Here is a 17584-nt window from a genome sequence, read left to right as displayed (position 1 = left end):
GGACCACGTTTTCCTACCTCCTGAAACCTGAGGAGTTTCCTATTCATATGAGAGTGCCACCATTTCTGTAGTTTCTCTGACCCTTGAGGATTCTTGTCTGGGAGGATTCCACTCTGCAGCTATAACCCGTCTCTTTTTTTTTCCCCAATCTACGATACTGCGTTTGCCCAACTCTTCCCACCCCCTTCAGTCACATAACTTCTTTCCAGAGGGCACTAGAGATGCATTGCCCTCCACCGTCTCTTCACTCCGAGCATCTGTCTTATTGTTACGATTTTGATGGGCCCTTGAACCTTTTCAGGGCTCATCTGAAGATTTCCTTCTTCTCATAGTTCAGGACTCCTATTCTTATTCCACCGAAAAGATAAACCTCCCCATCTGGTTCAGTCCAGCCACGTGTCCCAGAAGTTAGGCTTTCTTTAGCATCGCCCTGCATGTTCCTGTCGTGACTACTGTGAGCCTACTCATCTGAGGCCCATTCGCATCCTCTTTGCATGGCCAGATGTGAAGCCTTTTGTGGTTCTGGAATGAGGCTTTAAATGCACCTGTCTTCCATGTGTAGACATATGTGCCTATGTGTTCCTGTACGTAACCTTTTACTTAATTTGGGTTTTATTTTTCACCTCTGCTCCAGCCTCTTAGTTTTGTTTTTTATGTTAATATTTTTTTCTCTGCTTCCAGTAGAGAAACCTCCCTCTTTAGGTAAAATGTCAGCTTTTATCATTTCCTTACAACTGATCTTCAGTTGTCTTGATTAAAGTCCGAGAAATTATCCAGCAGTGTATTTCATAGAAGGCAGATTTATTTATTTTCAATACATTTCCTGTATCGTCTGATTAGTCTGATTATTTTAGTTGGCAAATGCCATTTTGAGAATTAGTTAAAATAAAACTCCGCTTCTTTTGTGTGATAAAGTTTGATATTTAAGCTGTTTTGTGTATTGTCTTCTTTTTAGTGTTATGTGTCTGTCCTAGGAGTGGAGTTTCACTTTCTTTCTCTGTCATTGTTTTTAGGAAGTGGGGATAAATGGTCAAACAAGCAACTCTTCTTGGATGCCATTCACCCTACAGAAGGTAAACACAGCAGTATTCTCTATCATTCTAGGTAGTCTGTGTTGGAAAGGTTTTAAAAGGCGTAATGTATATAGGCTCACCCGAGAGCCCAATACCTGAGGGCTCGTAATTTGGTTGTTTTTAATTTTCAAATCAAAACTGTCAGATTTTTTGACCCTGCTGGGGGTCAGTGTGTCCTATGGAGCGTAATTTGTCTAAGGGGCACTTATAACCTTTGAAACCCATTAACCAGAAATTAAAGTTTTCCATAACTAAAAATATTCAGTGTTGCAGGCAGATGTCTGTGGGTAGAGTGGAGCCAGCATGGGGCTTTGCTAGTTGGCTGGACTTGGGCATGCCAGCAGTGTGGCCATCCTGAACTTGGCCCCGGCACACCTCCCGGTACCTCTAAATATGTTCAGATGGAATGCTCCAGGGACTTATGGATAACCAAGGGGAAGTTCCATGTTGACTAGAGTAACATTACAGCTTCCTAAGTGCAGATTTTACTTCAGAATTTCCCACAGCCCTATTTAGTTGTGATGTCTACCTAATTTTTGTTAAATATTGAACCCTCCAGTGAGTACTCATTTCTGTGACAGTTAAGGGGCTGTCCTCACAGTTGATTCTTTTTTTCATTGTTGCTATTTTTAAGGAGTTCAACCTTTTTTTTTTTTTTTTAAGATTTTATGTATTTATTTTAGAGAATGCACGCCTGCGCATGTGAGCTGGGAGGGACAGAAGGAGAGGGAGTGAGAATCTGAAGCAGATTCTGCACTGAGCTTGGGGCCCCACATGGGGCTTGATCCCATGACTGGAGCCAAAACCAAGAGTCAGACGCTTAACCAACTGAGTCACCCAGGCGCCCCAAGCTGAACATTTCTTATAGTCCTTAATTAGGAGTCACTTCATTTGAAACTAGAAGCAATCTTAAAGATCATTGAGTCCAGTCCCTTTGATTTACTTACAACCAGAAAGGGGAACTTAAGAAGACCATGTCTTTTGATTCCCAGATAAACTCTCATTCTTTTCCTGAGAGGGAGAAAAAAATTTCAGATGCACATTTGGCCTCAGTCATTTATCAGAAATCCTCATGTGTTAAAGGTATTTCTCAAAAAAATATTCAAGCTTGAGTTTATAGCAAACATGAAATTGTTTTTATTTGGTAGTCACAGTCCACATGAGCCAGATGTCTGCTTTTATGTCACTGCACTTCTATAAAAAAACGCCACAGTGTGTCTTTTGTCTGGCCTGATACTTCACATGCACAACCTCTCCAGAGGACTGTTTCTGCTCTTAGCTGCAAAGCCAAATAGGAATTGTCATGCTGCTCTCAGCATTAAATGCTAACATCCAAAATGCGGTATATATGTATTAGCTCTTGTGAATTTTAAAGATCTGTTCTGCACAGACTTGATACATGCAAGGCAGTGATGAACAATCAGAGGAATCAAAGAGGCTCTTAGACCATCTTACTCCTTACTTGAAATGATACTGTTCTAAATGTTTTGTTTTTTAAACAGTAACCCCGTGTCATGCAAAACCTGGTATCATAGCTTGTGCAGAGAGGCAGAAAGAATGAGTAAGGTTGGAATTAGGAGGTGTGGGTGTCAGTCTCCGATCTGCCGCTAAGGAGCAGTTTTCAGTGGCATGAATTGTGTTTAATCTCTCCAGGTTCACACTCTACTTGTGTACTAAGTGTGTGTATGATACATGTGTTTAGGGGTGGGGTGACTGCTGAGGGGTGTAACACATCGGCCTCAAATGTCATTTTCCCTCTCATACTTGCTGTTACTACTGGGTTTTGTTGAGTGGGTAGCATGGTGCTCGGGGTGGCCTTAGTCTGCAGCCCTAATTCTGCCCTTTAGGGGGCAGAAGAGTAAATCCATTTTAAGTCTTTCAGGCAGTCCCAAGGGTTTAGTGGAATAGACTTACTATCGCTGATATTAATTTTATTTGTTACTACTATTTATGACTGCATTACAAACTTTAAAGAATATGCACTGAAAACTGCATGTCTTCTGGTATAGAGTGTATATTCATTTTATGTGGTCAGGGTAAAAGGAATCTGTTTGTACATCAGGAATTACCAGTAATTTAAAGTGACCTTTTTGGCTATTGATTTTCATACCTTCCCCTATATTTCCTTGTTCAGGTGGTGATGGTGCACTTGGTGAATTATCTAGGCCCTCTCTCCCAATCGCTTATTTAAACTCTACCTTGGAGAGCATACATACCTAAGGACAGAAGATGATACTGTAATCAGGATAATGTTAACATGTGTTAGCCATCCTGGGCAAAGGTTAGACAGGGGTTGTTTATAGCTGATGCCTATACTAGAAATGTTGGTTCCACTGAGGTGTTCAGCTCAGTTTGCTCTTCTTGACTTGGGCTAAAGGGGATGACTTCAAGTTCACTATTCTTTTTTACACCATCCTGAGTATAATCGGCTTGCACTACATTCCCCCCCCCCACACACACACACAAATAGCAGAAATCTTTAGGTGCTTAGTAATCACATCTGCAGTTTAAATGCTAAGCTTATAGTCTATTTAAGCATTTTCCCCCCATGCTTTTAAAATTTAAAATTGCTGAACCATTTCTTGACACGTTTTCAGATCATAAAAAAAAGATTGCTTATCATCCTAGAATTAAAGGTTAAATTATCAGATAAACCAAGATGACTTGTATCTGCCACTGTGTGTGTTTATCTTTGTACCAAGTTCTGGTGTCCTATGTTCATGCTTAAATTGGAGGTTTCTAATTGTAATAATAATGATGAAGATAATTAATACTTAATATTGCTTTATAGTTTCTAGAGGGCTTTCACAATTTTTTTTAAACTAATCTTGGCAGGAGCCCCAGGGAATTCAGGAGGGCTTATTAGCCCTAAGTACATCATAAGAAATTGAAACCTGACCAACATAAGCAGGAAGAGAGGAAATCAGCACTCTTTCCACTAAAACACATGGGCTGCTTACAGTTTCGATTTTTCAGGCATATCTGAGCCCTTATTTGGCTCAGATGTTGCAGTTATAAATGGTATCTTAAGAGAAAAAAAAAGAAAACAAAACCCAAACCTGAGACTTAAAATCTCCAGAAGATTAGTTCCTTTGCAGTATATAAATCTAATTATGGGGAGAAAAATCTGGTTTATAGTTAGATTTTCAAACATGATCCACAACGCTCAGACTAACCTTGATCTCTTTTCTCAAGTTCAAGATAGCTGCTGTGTAACTTCAGCAAGGTCTCCTGGGATCTTAGATAAGGCTCATTCATTTGATTCTGTTTCCTGTGTTCCATTCAGCATCTGACTGCATTTTCAGCTCAAGAGAGACCAACTAAAGGCTGTGAGATTCCAGATTTGGCTATAGTAATTTCAGTGTAGGTTTGATTCCCCTAGTTGGACTGTGAATTCGTAACTCTGGAGCACGCTAGTGGCCTCCTGGGGTTTGGTACAACCACAGTGCTGCTATCTAAAAAGATTCACCCCACATTTGGGGAGCAGGGTTTGGAAAACAAGACAGTCTCTTATTGCCACATTCCTAATGTTGCTCCAGGAGTGAGCTCACATTATCTCTCTCAGATGATACGCTCCAAGTGTGTTATGATTATCATGGAGTATAAAAAGTAGCCCTGTGGACTTGTTTCGCAGTGCTTGGGTAGGTTTGTGTGTTCAATTACAAGCCGAAAGAGAAATGACTAATTTGTTTTTAGAGGACAAAAGCCTTTCTTTTCTCACATTTCCATTAGTTTGGCAGGGAGGGAAAAAAGAAAAAAAGGAACTGGCTTGCTCTCTTGGTGCTCAGCTTCAGACTTTTTCTCTCTCTGAGCTTCTTCCATTTCCTGTCTCTCACCACCAGGCCTTCCTTTGCTTTGCTAACGTTGCTGGACTCAGGTCTGCTATTGCACCCCAGATGAGCACTTCTTGGCCTTACCTGTTTTTCCCAGTTCTTCTGTCTTAGGATAGGGTTCTCTCTAAGTGCTGATGCTGAAGACTGTCATTGGTCTTGGCTTCCAGACAGCATAGGATGTTTTGGGGATAGCTCCTGGGTCAAAGCATGGGGCAGACTCAGGCTTACCTCCTCTTCCAGATTCTGGCAAGATCTCATTGTATCCCTCTTTCAAATGTGGACGATCTCCAGGCCCCATGAATACTTTGTGATCTGGCAGTAAGTTTAGAGGAGGAGACATCAACAGAGGTGGCATGGCCTCCTTTTCAGTGATTTATGAGAATCTTCAGTGTGTTCTCACTTTTTGCCTCTTCCATTTGGTCTGCAACCTAACTTGCTCCTTTCCTGTCTCCCAGTACATCATGGCTGGTGTCTGTTGGCCAGCCTGCCTTCCACCCCCAGCTCCTTGTCTGCTGGTTTCTGAGCTTCTCTGAGTCCCAATCTGCTTTTAGGCCTTAACTCTACCTCCCTTTTGCAATCCCTTTGCAGCCATCCCCTTGGCTTCTTACTGTGTTTTTACTAATGCATCTGGAACACACAGGAAACAGATCAGCCACTGAAATGAAACCATCCGAAGGCTTACCAAAGGCAAGAGAACTAACAGTCCTTGTCAAGGGAGTACTCCTCCCTTGCTTTGAGACTCTGGAGCTGGCTGGAGGCTGGCTGGGAACCTGATTTTGGGCTATGTGACAAATGAAAAGAATTTGGGGGCTCATGGCTCCTTTAGAGCCAGTCTAGTCCAGCCTCCATCTTTATATGAAGAAACTAGAGACCTATGGTCCTGCAGTTAATAAATTAAAAAGTCAAGAGTAGAATCTAGGTCTCTCTGTGACTGTCATTTCTGTTATCCCCATGGTCTTTGTATAGAAATCAGGTCATCTTTTCCTAACCCACGTGGCCTTTTCTTTGACCTCCTGGGTTCTTTCTTTCTCTAAGCAGTTCTTCTGATGTAGTTCACCCTTCATCTTTGGAACCCTGCTGTACCCTTGTTTCTATAAGTTCTAGATTTTTCTAGGAAATGGAAGGAAAAGAGGGAATAGGTTAGTGCTTTTTCTGGAAGAGCCATCTATAAAGTTGTGTTCATATTGGAGAAGTGATTAAGATTCACCCCCTATAATCAGAAGGGATAACTGAAGGATCTCAATTAAGAAACTAGAAATTCTGAAGCTTGTGAATATCTAATAGAGGTTATTTATGCTCATTGTAAACTCATTCTGACTTCTTTATGGCTATCAGAGGCTTTGAATTTCAAGGCTAATGCAGAGTCATGAAACTTCTTTGGAGGGTGTTTTAACCAAATTATCCTTTATCTAACTGGCAGCTTTTATTGAAGTTTAAACTAAAAAAAAAAAAAATCTTAAAATACATACCAGCACTGCTCTATGTTAAGCTAAATATCAAAGTATAAATACACCAAGACTGTTTCCTGGGTACAGATCTACAATTTAAAAGGAGCCTTTTTCCCTAATTTTTGATTACTTGTTTGAAAAGATACTTGGGAGTGTGGCCAAGTAGTTTCTTTTAAATAACTATTATCTTAAGCCTGTCCCAACGGCCCTCTATTATGCTCTGTTGAGGTAAGGCCAAGCCACAAGTCACAGTATGATTTCTGCTTTACATCCTTCTTTTGATGTAACTGAAATGATTTCCCACTTGTTTTGGAATGGGAATCCTGGAATCAGGATTAAGGGCAAAGATCTTAACAAATTCATAGCCTTGCTTTCCCCAGGATGTACCTAACCTCGTTAAAAACCCAGATTAAAATGTTTAAGTGAAACCCATGCAAGGTTTTATACCAGCATGTGCATTTTTTCACACCCTGAGTTATTCTTGCTCTGTTCTCTTCCTCTTATTTTAGCCTTCTTTCCTCCCGTGCGATTCGCATTGTTGTATTTCCAGCGTCTCCCTTCAGCTCTGCCTTCCGATCAGCAGCTTCAGTTATCTCCTGGCTCTGTGCATGGAGTAGGCCACTCAGACCTTCATTTCCGAGCCACACTCCCCTCTTTGTCAGAAACTGTTTCTCCACCTCTCTTAAGGATTGGATGATTTAAAAATGGAAAGATGCCTTGCCTCTTTTCCCTGCTTAAAAACCCTTAGGCTGCTAGAATTTTAAAAAAAAAAAAAAGTCTCAATTACTAAGCTTGACTACATGAATATATTCTTAAAAGCTTACTACACTCCTGTCTACATATATGTGTCTTACTTTTAAATTGGGGGTGGGGAGAATGAACTCCTAAGGAAATGAGTGTATAAGAAAAGATACAGGCATCCCCAGCCTGTTTGAACTGGACGCAAGGTCATGCATGGCATGCATACTCCTTACTCTCAACACAGTGACTCCTCAGACAGAAGTGTATGCTGCTAAATGATTCACTGGTGTTCAGTTAGAATGAGGGTACCTAATACCTTTCTCCATTTTCAGTCATGGCCTGTGGTGCTTCTTTAAATTATCTCACTAATAATAACATTGACCAGGTCCTAGAGTTCAGTGAATGGGAGAGTGTTTCCTTATGTGCAGGCATCACCAGTGTGGGTGAGGTCTTTGCTGAGCAGTCAGTATGCACAAAAGGAGGAGGTCAGGCCTTACAATTTCTTTTCTGATCAGTCTGACCTGGTGATTGAAAGCAAGTGTCCCAATGATGACTATAAATTTAGAAGCACATATTTAATCTCAGTGTTCTCAGAAGAAGAGAAACTTCCCTTTTCATCTTCCCCAGACCAGGTTGGCCAAGAGGATCTCGGATAGGAACCCTGACTCCCATGTAGAAATTATGTTCTGTTGGAGCACAGTTCACTCAGATTTACGTACAGTGTATTTCCCCCCAAACCTGCAAGATCCAAACACTTAGAAAATAAAATGTTACTCTGATGGCCTTTTGGTTCAGTTGTCTATGAAAAGAGAGAGAGGGCATCTGAGTCCTCTGTATATAATTTATCAAAGCAAATATAAATAAGTATATTTGGTTAAAATCATGGGCAGCATTTTCTTTTTCCCATCAGTACTTTGAAAACTCTAAATCTCAGTTCTCCATTCGGATGTGTTAGGCATTGAGAAATGTTTCTAAGAGTAATGTTGATTTCTTATGTTTTTGTGTGTAACTGTATATGATCTGTCCTATTTCAGCCATATTTTCAGAAGACAGAAACACCACAGAGCCTGCTCATAAGGTTAAAAATGCCCTATCCATTCCCAACACTCCAGAGCCAACAATAACACAAGAACCCTTGGTGGGCAGCCAAAAGAGAAAAGCAAGGAAAACCAAGATCACCCACCTTGTCAGGACAGCAGATGGCCGGGTATCACCAGCAGGAGGTACTTTGGGTAAGAAGAGGGAACTTTAGATGAGAGAAACCAGAGCAAGGTGGTGACTATCAGGGCCACATTGGACAGCAAAGGACTGTAAGCCAGCTGTGGGTCCTCATTGAAAAATAGGTCTGTTCTGTGGGTTTGGCCACAGGAACATTTTCTTTCTCTGGATCTCCCTGAGAACTAGTTTTCCACAAGATCCCAAATGTACAAAATGTATACGTGTTAAAATCATAGCTCTTTTTCCGAGAGCATTCTTAGAAAGGAAAGGTAATTTTTAGGACTGCGTGTTTCTCCTCTCTTTCTTAGCATGCACAAAAGCAGTCTTCATTAAGTAAATTCCCAGGAATCCTACACTTTTAAAAATACTTGATGAATCAGTGTTTCTTCACGGTTCACTGTTCAAGTCACTACAAACCATATTATCAAGTATTTAAAACCAGTGCATTAAGGAACCTTAGAAAGCATCCAGCACTTTCTAATAAGTTGATTCTCACCCCTGAGGGACCCTGAGAATGCTTCTGGATTTCTTGAGTTCTCTGGGCTGATCTTTAACCAAATCTTAACTTACACTGAATTTCTCCATTTTTCAGTCATGGCATGTGGTCTGTTGGCTTTTCCTGGAGACCTCCATTGCGGCAGAAGTGCATGAGGGGCCCAAGTTAAGGAGTGGGGACAGAGAGTGACTCTGAGCACCTCCCCCTCAGATCTTGGGGTGCTCCATCAACTAAGCATTAGTGGCCTTAGCTATGGTTGTCCTCTACCTTTCGGCACCCCTGGCATCTCAGTCCCTCAGCTCTGAAGTGTCCCTCCCCCTGCCCTATTCCAGTTTCCAGAAAAAGGTTAGAGGTCCACAGTGACTTCTATAAATAGAAAAAGCGTTTAGAGCATGGGGGGGGAAAGAGTGAAAGACAAACTGAAAAACAGACTCTTAACTATAGAGAACGAACAAACTGCTAGTTACCAGAGGGGAGCTGAGTGGGGGGACGAGTTAATAGAGCTGATGGGTATTAATACACTTATAATGAAAAAATAAATTAATAAAATAAAAACAATGTTTAAATGAGTGTGTTTTGAGTGTAGTATTTATAAATACCTGATTTAGGTTAATCTAATTGCAAATATTCATTGCTGAGATAGAATAGGAAGACAATTAGTGGATTTCATGCACATTTTGTGTTTAGCGTGTGTACATTGTTAGAACAATAAAGCATATTAAATATTCCCATCTTACCCTGTTATAAGAAATTAAGCTCAAATTGGTAGGATTTCATTTTTGAATACATTGACCTAATAGGTAGAAGTAGGGAGAGAACTACATCTAGTTTTCCTGATAGGTAGTCCAGCAGACCCCTCACTCCTTCCATTTTCACTCTGGGTTCTGTTCTGTGATTTTGATTTTATAAATTGTTATAGCCTCATTTTCACTTACAGAAAGAGTAAAAGATCTTGGAAATACTCCCTTCATTTAGAAAAGCACATAGCACTCTCATGTTCTGATATATGGCATTTACAGCCTTTATCAATTGCTTTCTAAATTCAAAATGTTTTAAAAATCATGATAAAGATTCCTCTTCCCTTGTAACAGCTACATAGTAAAGAAAGTGTACTCATTTCCAACAGTATATTTTCATAGCAGTGTAGCACGTCTTTGTGAATACCAGAGGTCCCTTCATCTTCCTTCTGGTAGGTCTTTAGAACAAGAATAACAGCTGGGGATCTCACTGGGATGAGTTTAGGCTGTCCTGAATGTTGGTGTCAGAGCAAACCCAATGTCCAAGTTGCCATAGCTGGGCATCCTACGGCTTCATCAGAAATGTCTGCTTGGTCAGGTTTTTAGGGGCCTTCTAGAGCATCTACAGGCCCCTTTACCGAAGTCCCATCAGTTTTATTTTGGTCAAAGCCTATTTTTTCCCCTCTTACTCTGAGATAGACCTATTCTTTGGCCTTGGATAAAACACAGCTTCTCTTCCACTTAGTTTCAGGGCATAACACTGCCCATAGCTGGAATTGAGCTTGGTAAAAGAGTTTTCTTACCATGGGAGAAGAGAATCTGTAAAGCCTTGGTATTCCATGGATGACAAAAGTGAACAAAGAATATTAGCTCATTTCACATTGTCTGGCAAAGAGTTTTCTCTGTGTCCCTTCTCTGGAGAGGACGTGGTCATCCTCCTGTGATGAATTTCCGTTTTGTTACAGATGACAAACCAAAGGAACAACTGCAGAGGAGTCTCCCGAAAGTGACTGAGACAGGCTGCCATGACGAAGGCCCCCAGAACCCCGAGGCCGCGGAGACGCGGAGCAGCACTCCAGAGATGCCAGCCGTGTCTGCGTTCTTCAGTCTCGCCGCGCTGGCCGAAGTGGCTGCCATGGAAAACGTGCACAGGTGAGTGGTGTGTGCCACCGGGATGTTGGGGGTCCTGGCCAGCCTCACCCCCTCGTGCGGAACAGGGTTAGGGAGAAAGACATGGAAGCCGGGGCTTACTTCCCCACGGGATGTGTGGTATTTTTCACAATGTGCTGTGGTTCCCGAGCAATTCACGTCCTAATCAGCAGCGTGGGAAGATACCGGAAAACAGTCAGCCAAGTATCGCATTTTGACTCTCTTCTTCTGTGGCTGCACTTCATTTCCGTAAGAGGCATGGGAGAGCAAAGAAGCCGCATTATCTAATCATTAGGTGTGAGCTTCGAGGTTAGGCCACAGACCTGAGTTGGAGCCCTGCATCCACCATCGGCAAACTGCAAGGTCGTGAGCAAGATGGATCACTCACCTCTCTACCCTCCGGTTTCTCTTCCGTGAAATGGGTGTAGGTGGCACTCATTGCACAGAGGTGTTCCGTGGGATGAGCTCATGCACCAGGGCAGGCACACGGGAGACGCACCCTCAGGCACGGTGCTGGTGGCGGTGGTCATGCTACTGGAAAGAACCATGCTCAGGAAGAAGGTCCTGTCACCCGCGTCGTGGAGGGCAGGGGGCCTGCATTTGTCCTTGTCTGTTTGCTGAAAAGTCATTTCTCTCGGCCTCAGTTTTCTCATCTTCCAGTGAGCATGACGGTATCCCCCAAGAATCCCAGAATTGGGAAGATCACACGGGATCACAGATCTGAAGGCCTTTTGAATCAGGAAAGCCTCACAGAAAGTATATTAAGTTCTGAGCATATAATTGGGTATTCTGCTGTTTAAATGGACCCTTTGGGAAGGCAAAAAAGCCATTTGTAAATTCAGGTATTTGATACTGTTGTTCGAGGTGGATTACCCACAGATGAGCTACTTTCCCAGACTTCCAGTCTTCACCACGAGAGTTTTAGATCTAACACAACCTCCATACCCACCCATTGGCTTTCACTCTCCTCTTCCACATCCATGTTTAGGAGGCTCTGACGTCAGCTTTGTTTGCTTCTTGCTCTTGTCATATTACAGTTCTAGAGTTTTTTCACAAATCACCTCTAGATCAGAGAAGTCAAATTCCTTTTCATGTGTATACTGCAAGTGCCTAATAGCAAGTGAATGCTGAGAGACATTGTTAAAATCTACTCACGTCTCCGAAGGAGGGAACACACAATTCTCCACTTACGGGGTTTTACAGTTGAGTACAGAGGACAGACTCCTCCGCATGCAAGAAGATGAACTATATGCCTGCTTGTTCCTAAGTGCCCCATAAATTTTGGAAATAAGAGGCAGTGTAAGAAGTCAGAGGGGATCATAATTCAGGGCTTGGAAAAGTCTATCACACAGCCCCCTTTGCTGCTGCCAGCATCCTCTCTGAACACGACTGTGGTCCACCCTGGCTCCGCTCAGCAGCCTCCCAGGACTGGTGGCTTGTGATGGCAGGAAGCCTCAGCAGACCTTGCCTCTCATCTCCACTACCCCGTCCTCACTACCCTGCCATCACGTGGCATCACTTGCTACTGCTTAGCCCAGCCAGGTTCTGGGCTTTACACAGTCCCCTCTTGGGCAAACTGCTGCCCCTCCTTCCATCTCTAGTCCTGCTGTCTTCTCTCGGTCTTCCTCCCGAAGTCTATGGGCTCTCTGTGCATACACTCCCAGCCCAGCTGCCACGCTGGGTTGTAATTATTCATGGACACATCTGTCTCTTCCTGGTATATTTTGAAAGCACAGCGCTGTTTTTAATCCTCCTGTCCCCAGCTTCCTTAGCTCTTGGTATAACAGTGGATGAATGAAAAATGGTTGGGTAGATGAGTAAATGATGTGTTCTTAAAGTGTGCCTGCCTAAGCTCACCAGCAGGCATAGAGAAAACAGTGTGAGCAAAGGTTCTAGTCTTTAAAACCACCCATTAGAAAGAACACTATTGCATACTAAAATCTTACTATCAGTCACACAAATGGTTAGTGTTCTTAATTTCTAGAAAAACAGATCCCCTGAAGAATCTTAGTTGTAATTTTAGCCCTTACCTGTTTTTTTTTCTTAGTATTTTTCTTTTTTTCTTTTTTATTATGTTTTGACACCAAACTGTACAGCATGAGTTTTTGGTGTAGTGTTCCATGATCATTGTTTGCATATAACACCCAGTGCGCCACGCAGTCCGAGCCCTCCTTCACACCCATCACTGGGCTCATCCATCCCCCCACACCCCTCCCTTCTCTCAGTTTGTTTCCCGGAGTCCATCGACTCCTCATGGTTCCTCTCCCACTCTGATTCCCCCCCCCCTTCATTTTTCCCTTCCTTCCCTTAATGTCCTCCATGCTGTTCCTTACATTCCACAAGTAAGTGAAACCGTATGATAATTGTCTTTCTCTCCTTGACTTATTTGACTTAACAGTCTTCTCCAGTCCCATCCATGTTGATGCAGATGATGGGTGTTTATCCTTCGTGATGGCTGAGCAATATTCCATTGTGTATACGGACCACGTGTTCTGTATTCTCAAAGGGCACCTCCAGTCCTTACCTGTTAAAGCAGAACTACCAGACTGCCCTCCACCTGTAGGCTTCGTGTAGTTTTACCTGGGCTGCACAGCAATTTATATGTTAGAGGGTGATCATCAGAATTAGGAGTAGAGACATGTATCACCTGCATTCTTATCATGAGAAATCTTAACATTAAGTTCAGAAACCCAACATAGAGAGTGTTTTGCAAGATGCAGGAAATAGGAAATTGGAATAAACTTTCGTTGAGAGCGTGTTTATTTACTAGGGGTTTCATAAGGGAAAGCTCATTAAATTTAGTCCTAAAATCAGCCCTGCCAGGTGGGTCTTTTTGATTCCTTTTTAACAATGTTGCAGATTGTTAACTTGCCAAGAAAACACAGCCAGGCTGAGTTAAGCTTTGCAGTAAGGTCTTTGAACTCCGGGGCCTTTGCCTTTGCTCCACCGAGCTTGCTGCTTGAGCAAGCTTCTGTCACGTTTGAGGATGTCACGACACATCTTGCTGCCACTTCCCCCAGAACCTGCCCCATCCATTAGCTGGCGCCACGACAGGTTCCCCCTCCTTTGCTCTTTTCTTTGACTCAGCTGGGCTTCTACCCCATTTTCTTTCTGTCCCTCTTGCTCTTTTTTGGATGCTGTACTTCTCCATCTTTCACTTTTCTCTCTTCTTCTTCTGTTTCCTTTTCCACTACTTATTACAGTTCTTTTAGTGTTGTAATACTGTCACAGAGTCCATCTTAAAGGTAAAGAAAACCAGCATTTTAATGTCATCTTCCTGAACAAAGAGTTGAGCATATTGAACAGTTGGTGCTTGCAGCATCCCCACATGAATGAACAGATTAATCCAGAGGTTTGATTATAACACATGTTTTGTTTTTCTAAAATCCTAGTATCTTCGGCTAAGAGATTATTGGATTCTCAAATCCCCAAATGTTGTAATTTATCTACACTGTTTTTGTGTGTGTGCATCAAGAGAAAGAAACTTGGGTATAGTGATGAAAATTTGAATTTTCAAATAGTACAATTTGAATTTTTAAACAGCTCCTTTTGTTCTGTGTAATCTGAAGAAGATACTATGTCGAAAAGGTCAGGCCACCAGAGGCCTGGCTGCTCCGTCAACGATTTCCAGCCTCGTGCTGTGCAGACCACTGGCGGCCAGAGCTAGGAGTGGACACTGTCTGGTCTTTGGTGGGCCTGTTGGGAAATGTCAGAGAGGTGCCCCATCCCATCTTTTTAGAGTGAGAAGCTCAAATTACCAAGAAATTGAAGGGTTTCCTTAGAACCATCAAGTAAATTTTTCCTCCTCATTTACCAAAAGCTGAATGAAAAATCAGCTCCGTCTGGTGGTAGTTCCAATCCAAACAGTGGGTATTTCTGTGAACTGTCTGATCCTCTCTGGAGTTCTCTCTCCACATATGTTGATTTGGCCAAGTCACCTGGATTTTCTCACACTCTAAACTCAGTCCCCCCTTGCCTTCTTCCCCTGTGCATGTGCTCTCCATGTGCCTGTTAGACTTTTCTTTCATCTTTCCATTCATTTGTGTTGGAGTCACAGGCCTCTGGTGTCAGGGGCCATTGCTTTAATTGGCCTTATGTTTTAAATTGGGTGTATTATTATATATCTTGGGAAATGAGCCTGGAGGTGATCAATTAGTACAGGAGAGTTTTCCCTTTGGGCAGCTTGAGGAAAGGCATTGTTCATATTTTAATATCAGTGGATCAAGAAGAGGACTTAGCTTAGAGCCACGGCCCTTGATTAAAAGTTCCCCACTTCTTAGTCACCCCAAATCTGGTGGCGCTTGAGGTCCTGCCTCTGCAAAATGGAGGTGATTGTTTGGGGGCAGAGTAGATGGTTAAGTCATGGGAGGGGAACCGAGATAAGAAAATGTCAAAAAAGAAGCAGCTCTGAGAACAGAAACAGTTTTAATTGAATAGCATAAGTAACAAGTCAGCCTTAGGGATTAAAAGATAGTGGAAAGCTCTTACCGCTTACTCATCATCCTCCCCTCTTTCTGATACCGTACTCTCAGTGGGTGACTTCTTTTGTCCTTTTCCTTGTTTTGCAGGGGTCAGAGGTCCACTCCGCTCACCCATGATGGACAGCCAAAAGAAATGCCACAGGCCCCTGTTCTTATTTCCTGCGCTGACCAGTGAAGCGCCTTTAATTGTAAAACATTGTGCTTTACCTACTACCCTAGCCCTGTCTGTACCGAGGGATGCCAGTGAGTCCGTGTGGTGGGAAATACAGACTGCAAACAAGTGCGTGTTGCCCTGCACGGCCCAGATTCACTTGAAGCGAAGTTAGCATCCTGGGCCGCTGTGTGTTCTTTTGGAACCCAGAGTCTTTGAGGGTGATGTTCTCTGTCTTGTCAGGAGCAGAAACGGGATGATCCTGGAGCTTTGCTTTCTATTGAAGGCTTTTGACGGTAATAGGTGGTAACTTGGTAAAAGGCTGCCTTTACTGTAGCTCATCCAGCATCTCTTTTACCAACCAGAGAGTGTGAAACTAGTTTCGTATATTACCTAGTTATTCTTTCAAAACAAAAACAAAAAACAAAACAAAACAAAAAAAAAAACAAAAACAAAAACTGACGCACTGCACTAGTTATTATTAGATATTCTTAGTCTTTTTTGTACATGGAGATTTAAGTTCTAAGATGGTTTATATAATAGGTTATACCTACATTTATATTGTAGAATAATATTAAAAAGCCTGCTCCAGAGACCCCCAAGCAGCGCGGGCAGGCAGATGTACCATTGTTAGCGGTGTATGCTCGGCCTCGTGGTCCATATATTCTGCACTTTTATATTTGCCACCAGAGTGGTAGTTTGCTGGCAAAACAAGAAAAAAAGAGAGGGAGAGGGAGAGAGAGAGAGAGAAAAAAATTAGAATTCTTACAAGCTGAATTTTTTCCTTAGCCTTGAGTGACCAAGAAGCATTTGCTTGGGGCACATTGTGGCAAATATTTTCCCAGACAGGGGAAGAGTCTTGCAGATTACAGATTACCGATGTTTTCATGCCTTGAGGATTCTTTTATTTTTACACAGGGGTCTAAGTGACCAGTGGATCGTTCAGACAAACAAAAAAAGAAAAATATTATTCAGAAGTGACCTTAGTATTACTTCACTATTCTGAACACATTGAAGACACTCACTTCATGTGGACTTTGAGCTACAGACCTTTTCCATCCATCCCAGACAGACTGGACGGGTAGCAACTGCTATGCACAGCCTGATTGCCGCTGCGGGGTTCTAGAGCCATTTTGAGTTGTGTGTTGTGAAGGAGGTATGGAATAAATGAGGAGGGAGGTATGCCTGACCAGGGTGGGAGTCTTAGTCATGGAGCCACCTGCAAGTTGGTTTCCTTTTTGTGTTCTGTTGCTTTTGAACATAAAACCAACCTTGTGTATGCCAGTGCCAAGCGGATTACCTGGCTTATTAGAACATTCGACATATTGACTTAACCACCTGACATTCACAGTGTCTTGTTTCCTAGCAACACATGCAAAGTGATAAATCAGAATTAGTCGGAGGCTACCGATTTTACAGGGTATTTGTTCCATAGCACAAAGCGTATCCCCACTCTTGCATCGCAGCACAAACTACCAAATTTTAATTATTGGATTCCAGCAATAATTTTTATTGGTTTTCAAACTGGCGGAATTTTGATAGCGTTAGTTCGAGTTTGAAGCTTTTGAATTAGATCTCTACATGGTGACAGTTTACAAGGTTTTATCTAGCTTTCTTATTTATACTTGACTCAATTGTAATGGTGACCTTTTTTTTTTCCTAATTGTAATTTGACCTAATAGCCATACAAAAAAATGACTCTATTAGTACCAACTAGGTTTAGCTTTTCATAGTTGTAGATATTACTTCAGTTTCGGTGCTGGAAAATATGTACAACATACTAACAGAATTGAAAAAGAATATAGGGATTTGTTTGGTTTGTTGTTTTTTTTTTCTTCAAAGCAGGTAAAGAGGGCAGCAGAGCACTGGAACGGTGTCCTCAAAAATGCATAATCATTGTGGGCATGGAGGAAGAAGGAATTAGTAATCTAGGTTAGTCAGAGGTTAAAGCTTAACCCCATTCACGTAGAAATAAATCAGGTAAGCAGCCCCAGATTTTAGTGTAATATTTTTACTATGATGCTGTTTTATTAATATTTTCTAAACTTCAAAACACAAAGTGAATGTTTGAAAATTGCTGGGTCCCAATGTTGGTGGCTGTTGGAGTTTTTGGACCACTTGCTAGCAGTGATTTAAAAATTATAATTAGCTAAAAATCCAAAAAAAAAAAAAAAAAGTAAAAGAAACCAACAACAAAAATTGTTTGGTGCAGAACATGCACCTTGACAATGGTACTAACTTGTTATTCTATAGAACA

The 17584-nt window shown here is 42.0% G+C and overlaps 1 protein-coding gene across 5 annotated transcripts in view; it reads left to right on the top strand.

The window, feature by feature from the left end:
• Positions 1-15786, top strand: part of BBX (BBX high mobility group box domain containing) — a 275675-nt gene extending 259889 nt beyond the window's left edge. For 3 of the 5 annotated variants that reach the window (XM_046002283.1, XM_046002279.1, XM_046002280.1), the window contains 4 exons: positions 1014-1073; positions 8130-8327; positions 10512-10698; positions 15264-15786. In XM_046002283.1, coding sequence (XP_045858239.1) covers positions 1014-1073; positions 8130-8327; positions 10512-10698; positions 15264-15351 — 533 coding nt within the window. In that variant the 3' untranslated portion in view covers positions 15352-15786. The remainder of the gene's footprint in view (positions 1-1013; positions 1074-8129; positions 8328-10511; positions 10699-15263) is intronic. The other 2 variants (XM_046002282.1, XM_046002284.1) reach the window with 2 other exon arrangements.
• The last annotated feature ends 1798 nt before the right edge of the window (positions 15787-17584 follow it).

Source organism: Meles meles, chromosome 4, assembly GCF_922984935.1.
Source record: "Meles meles chromosome 4, mMelMel3.1 paternal haplotype, whole genome shotgun sequence".
In the NCBI taxonomy this organism is placed as follows: Eukaryota; Metazoa; Chordata; class Mammalia; order Carnivora; family Mustelidae; genus Meles; species Meles meles.
This window is presented reverse-complemented; position numbering and strand designations above follow the sequence as displayed.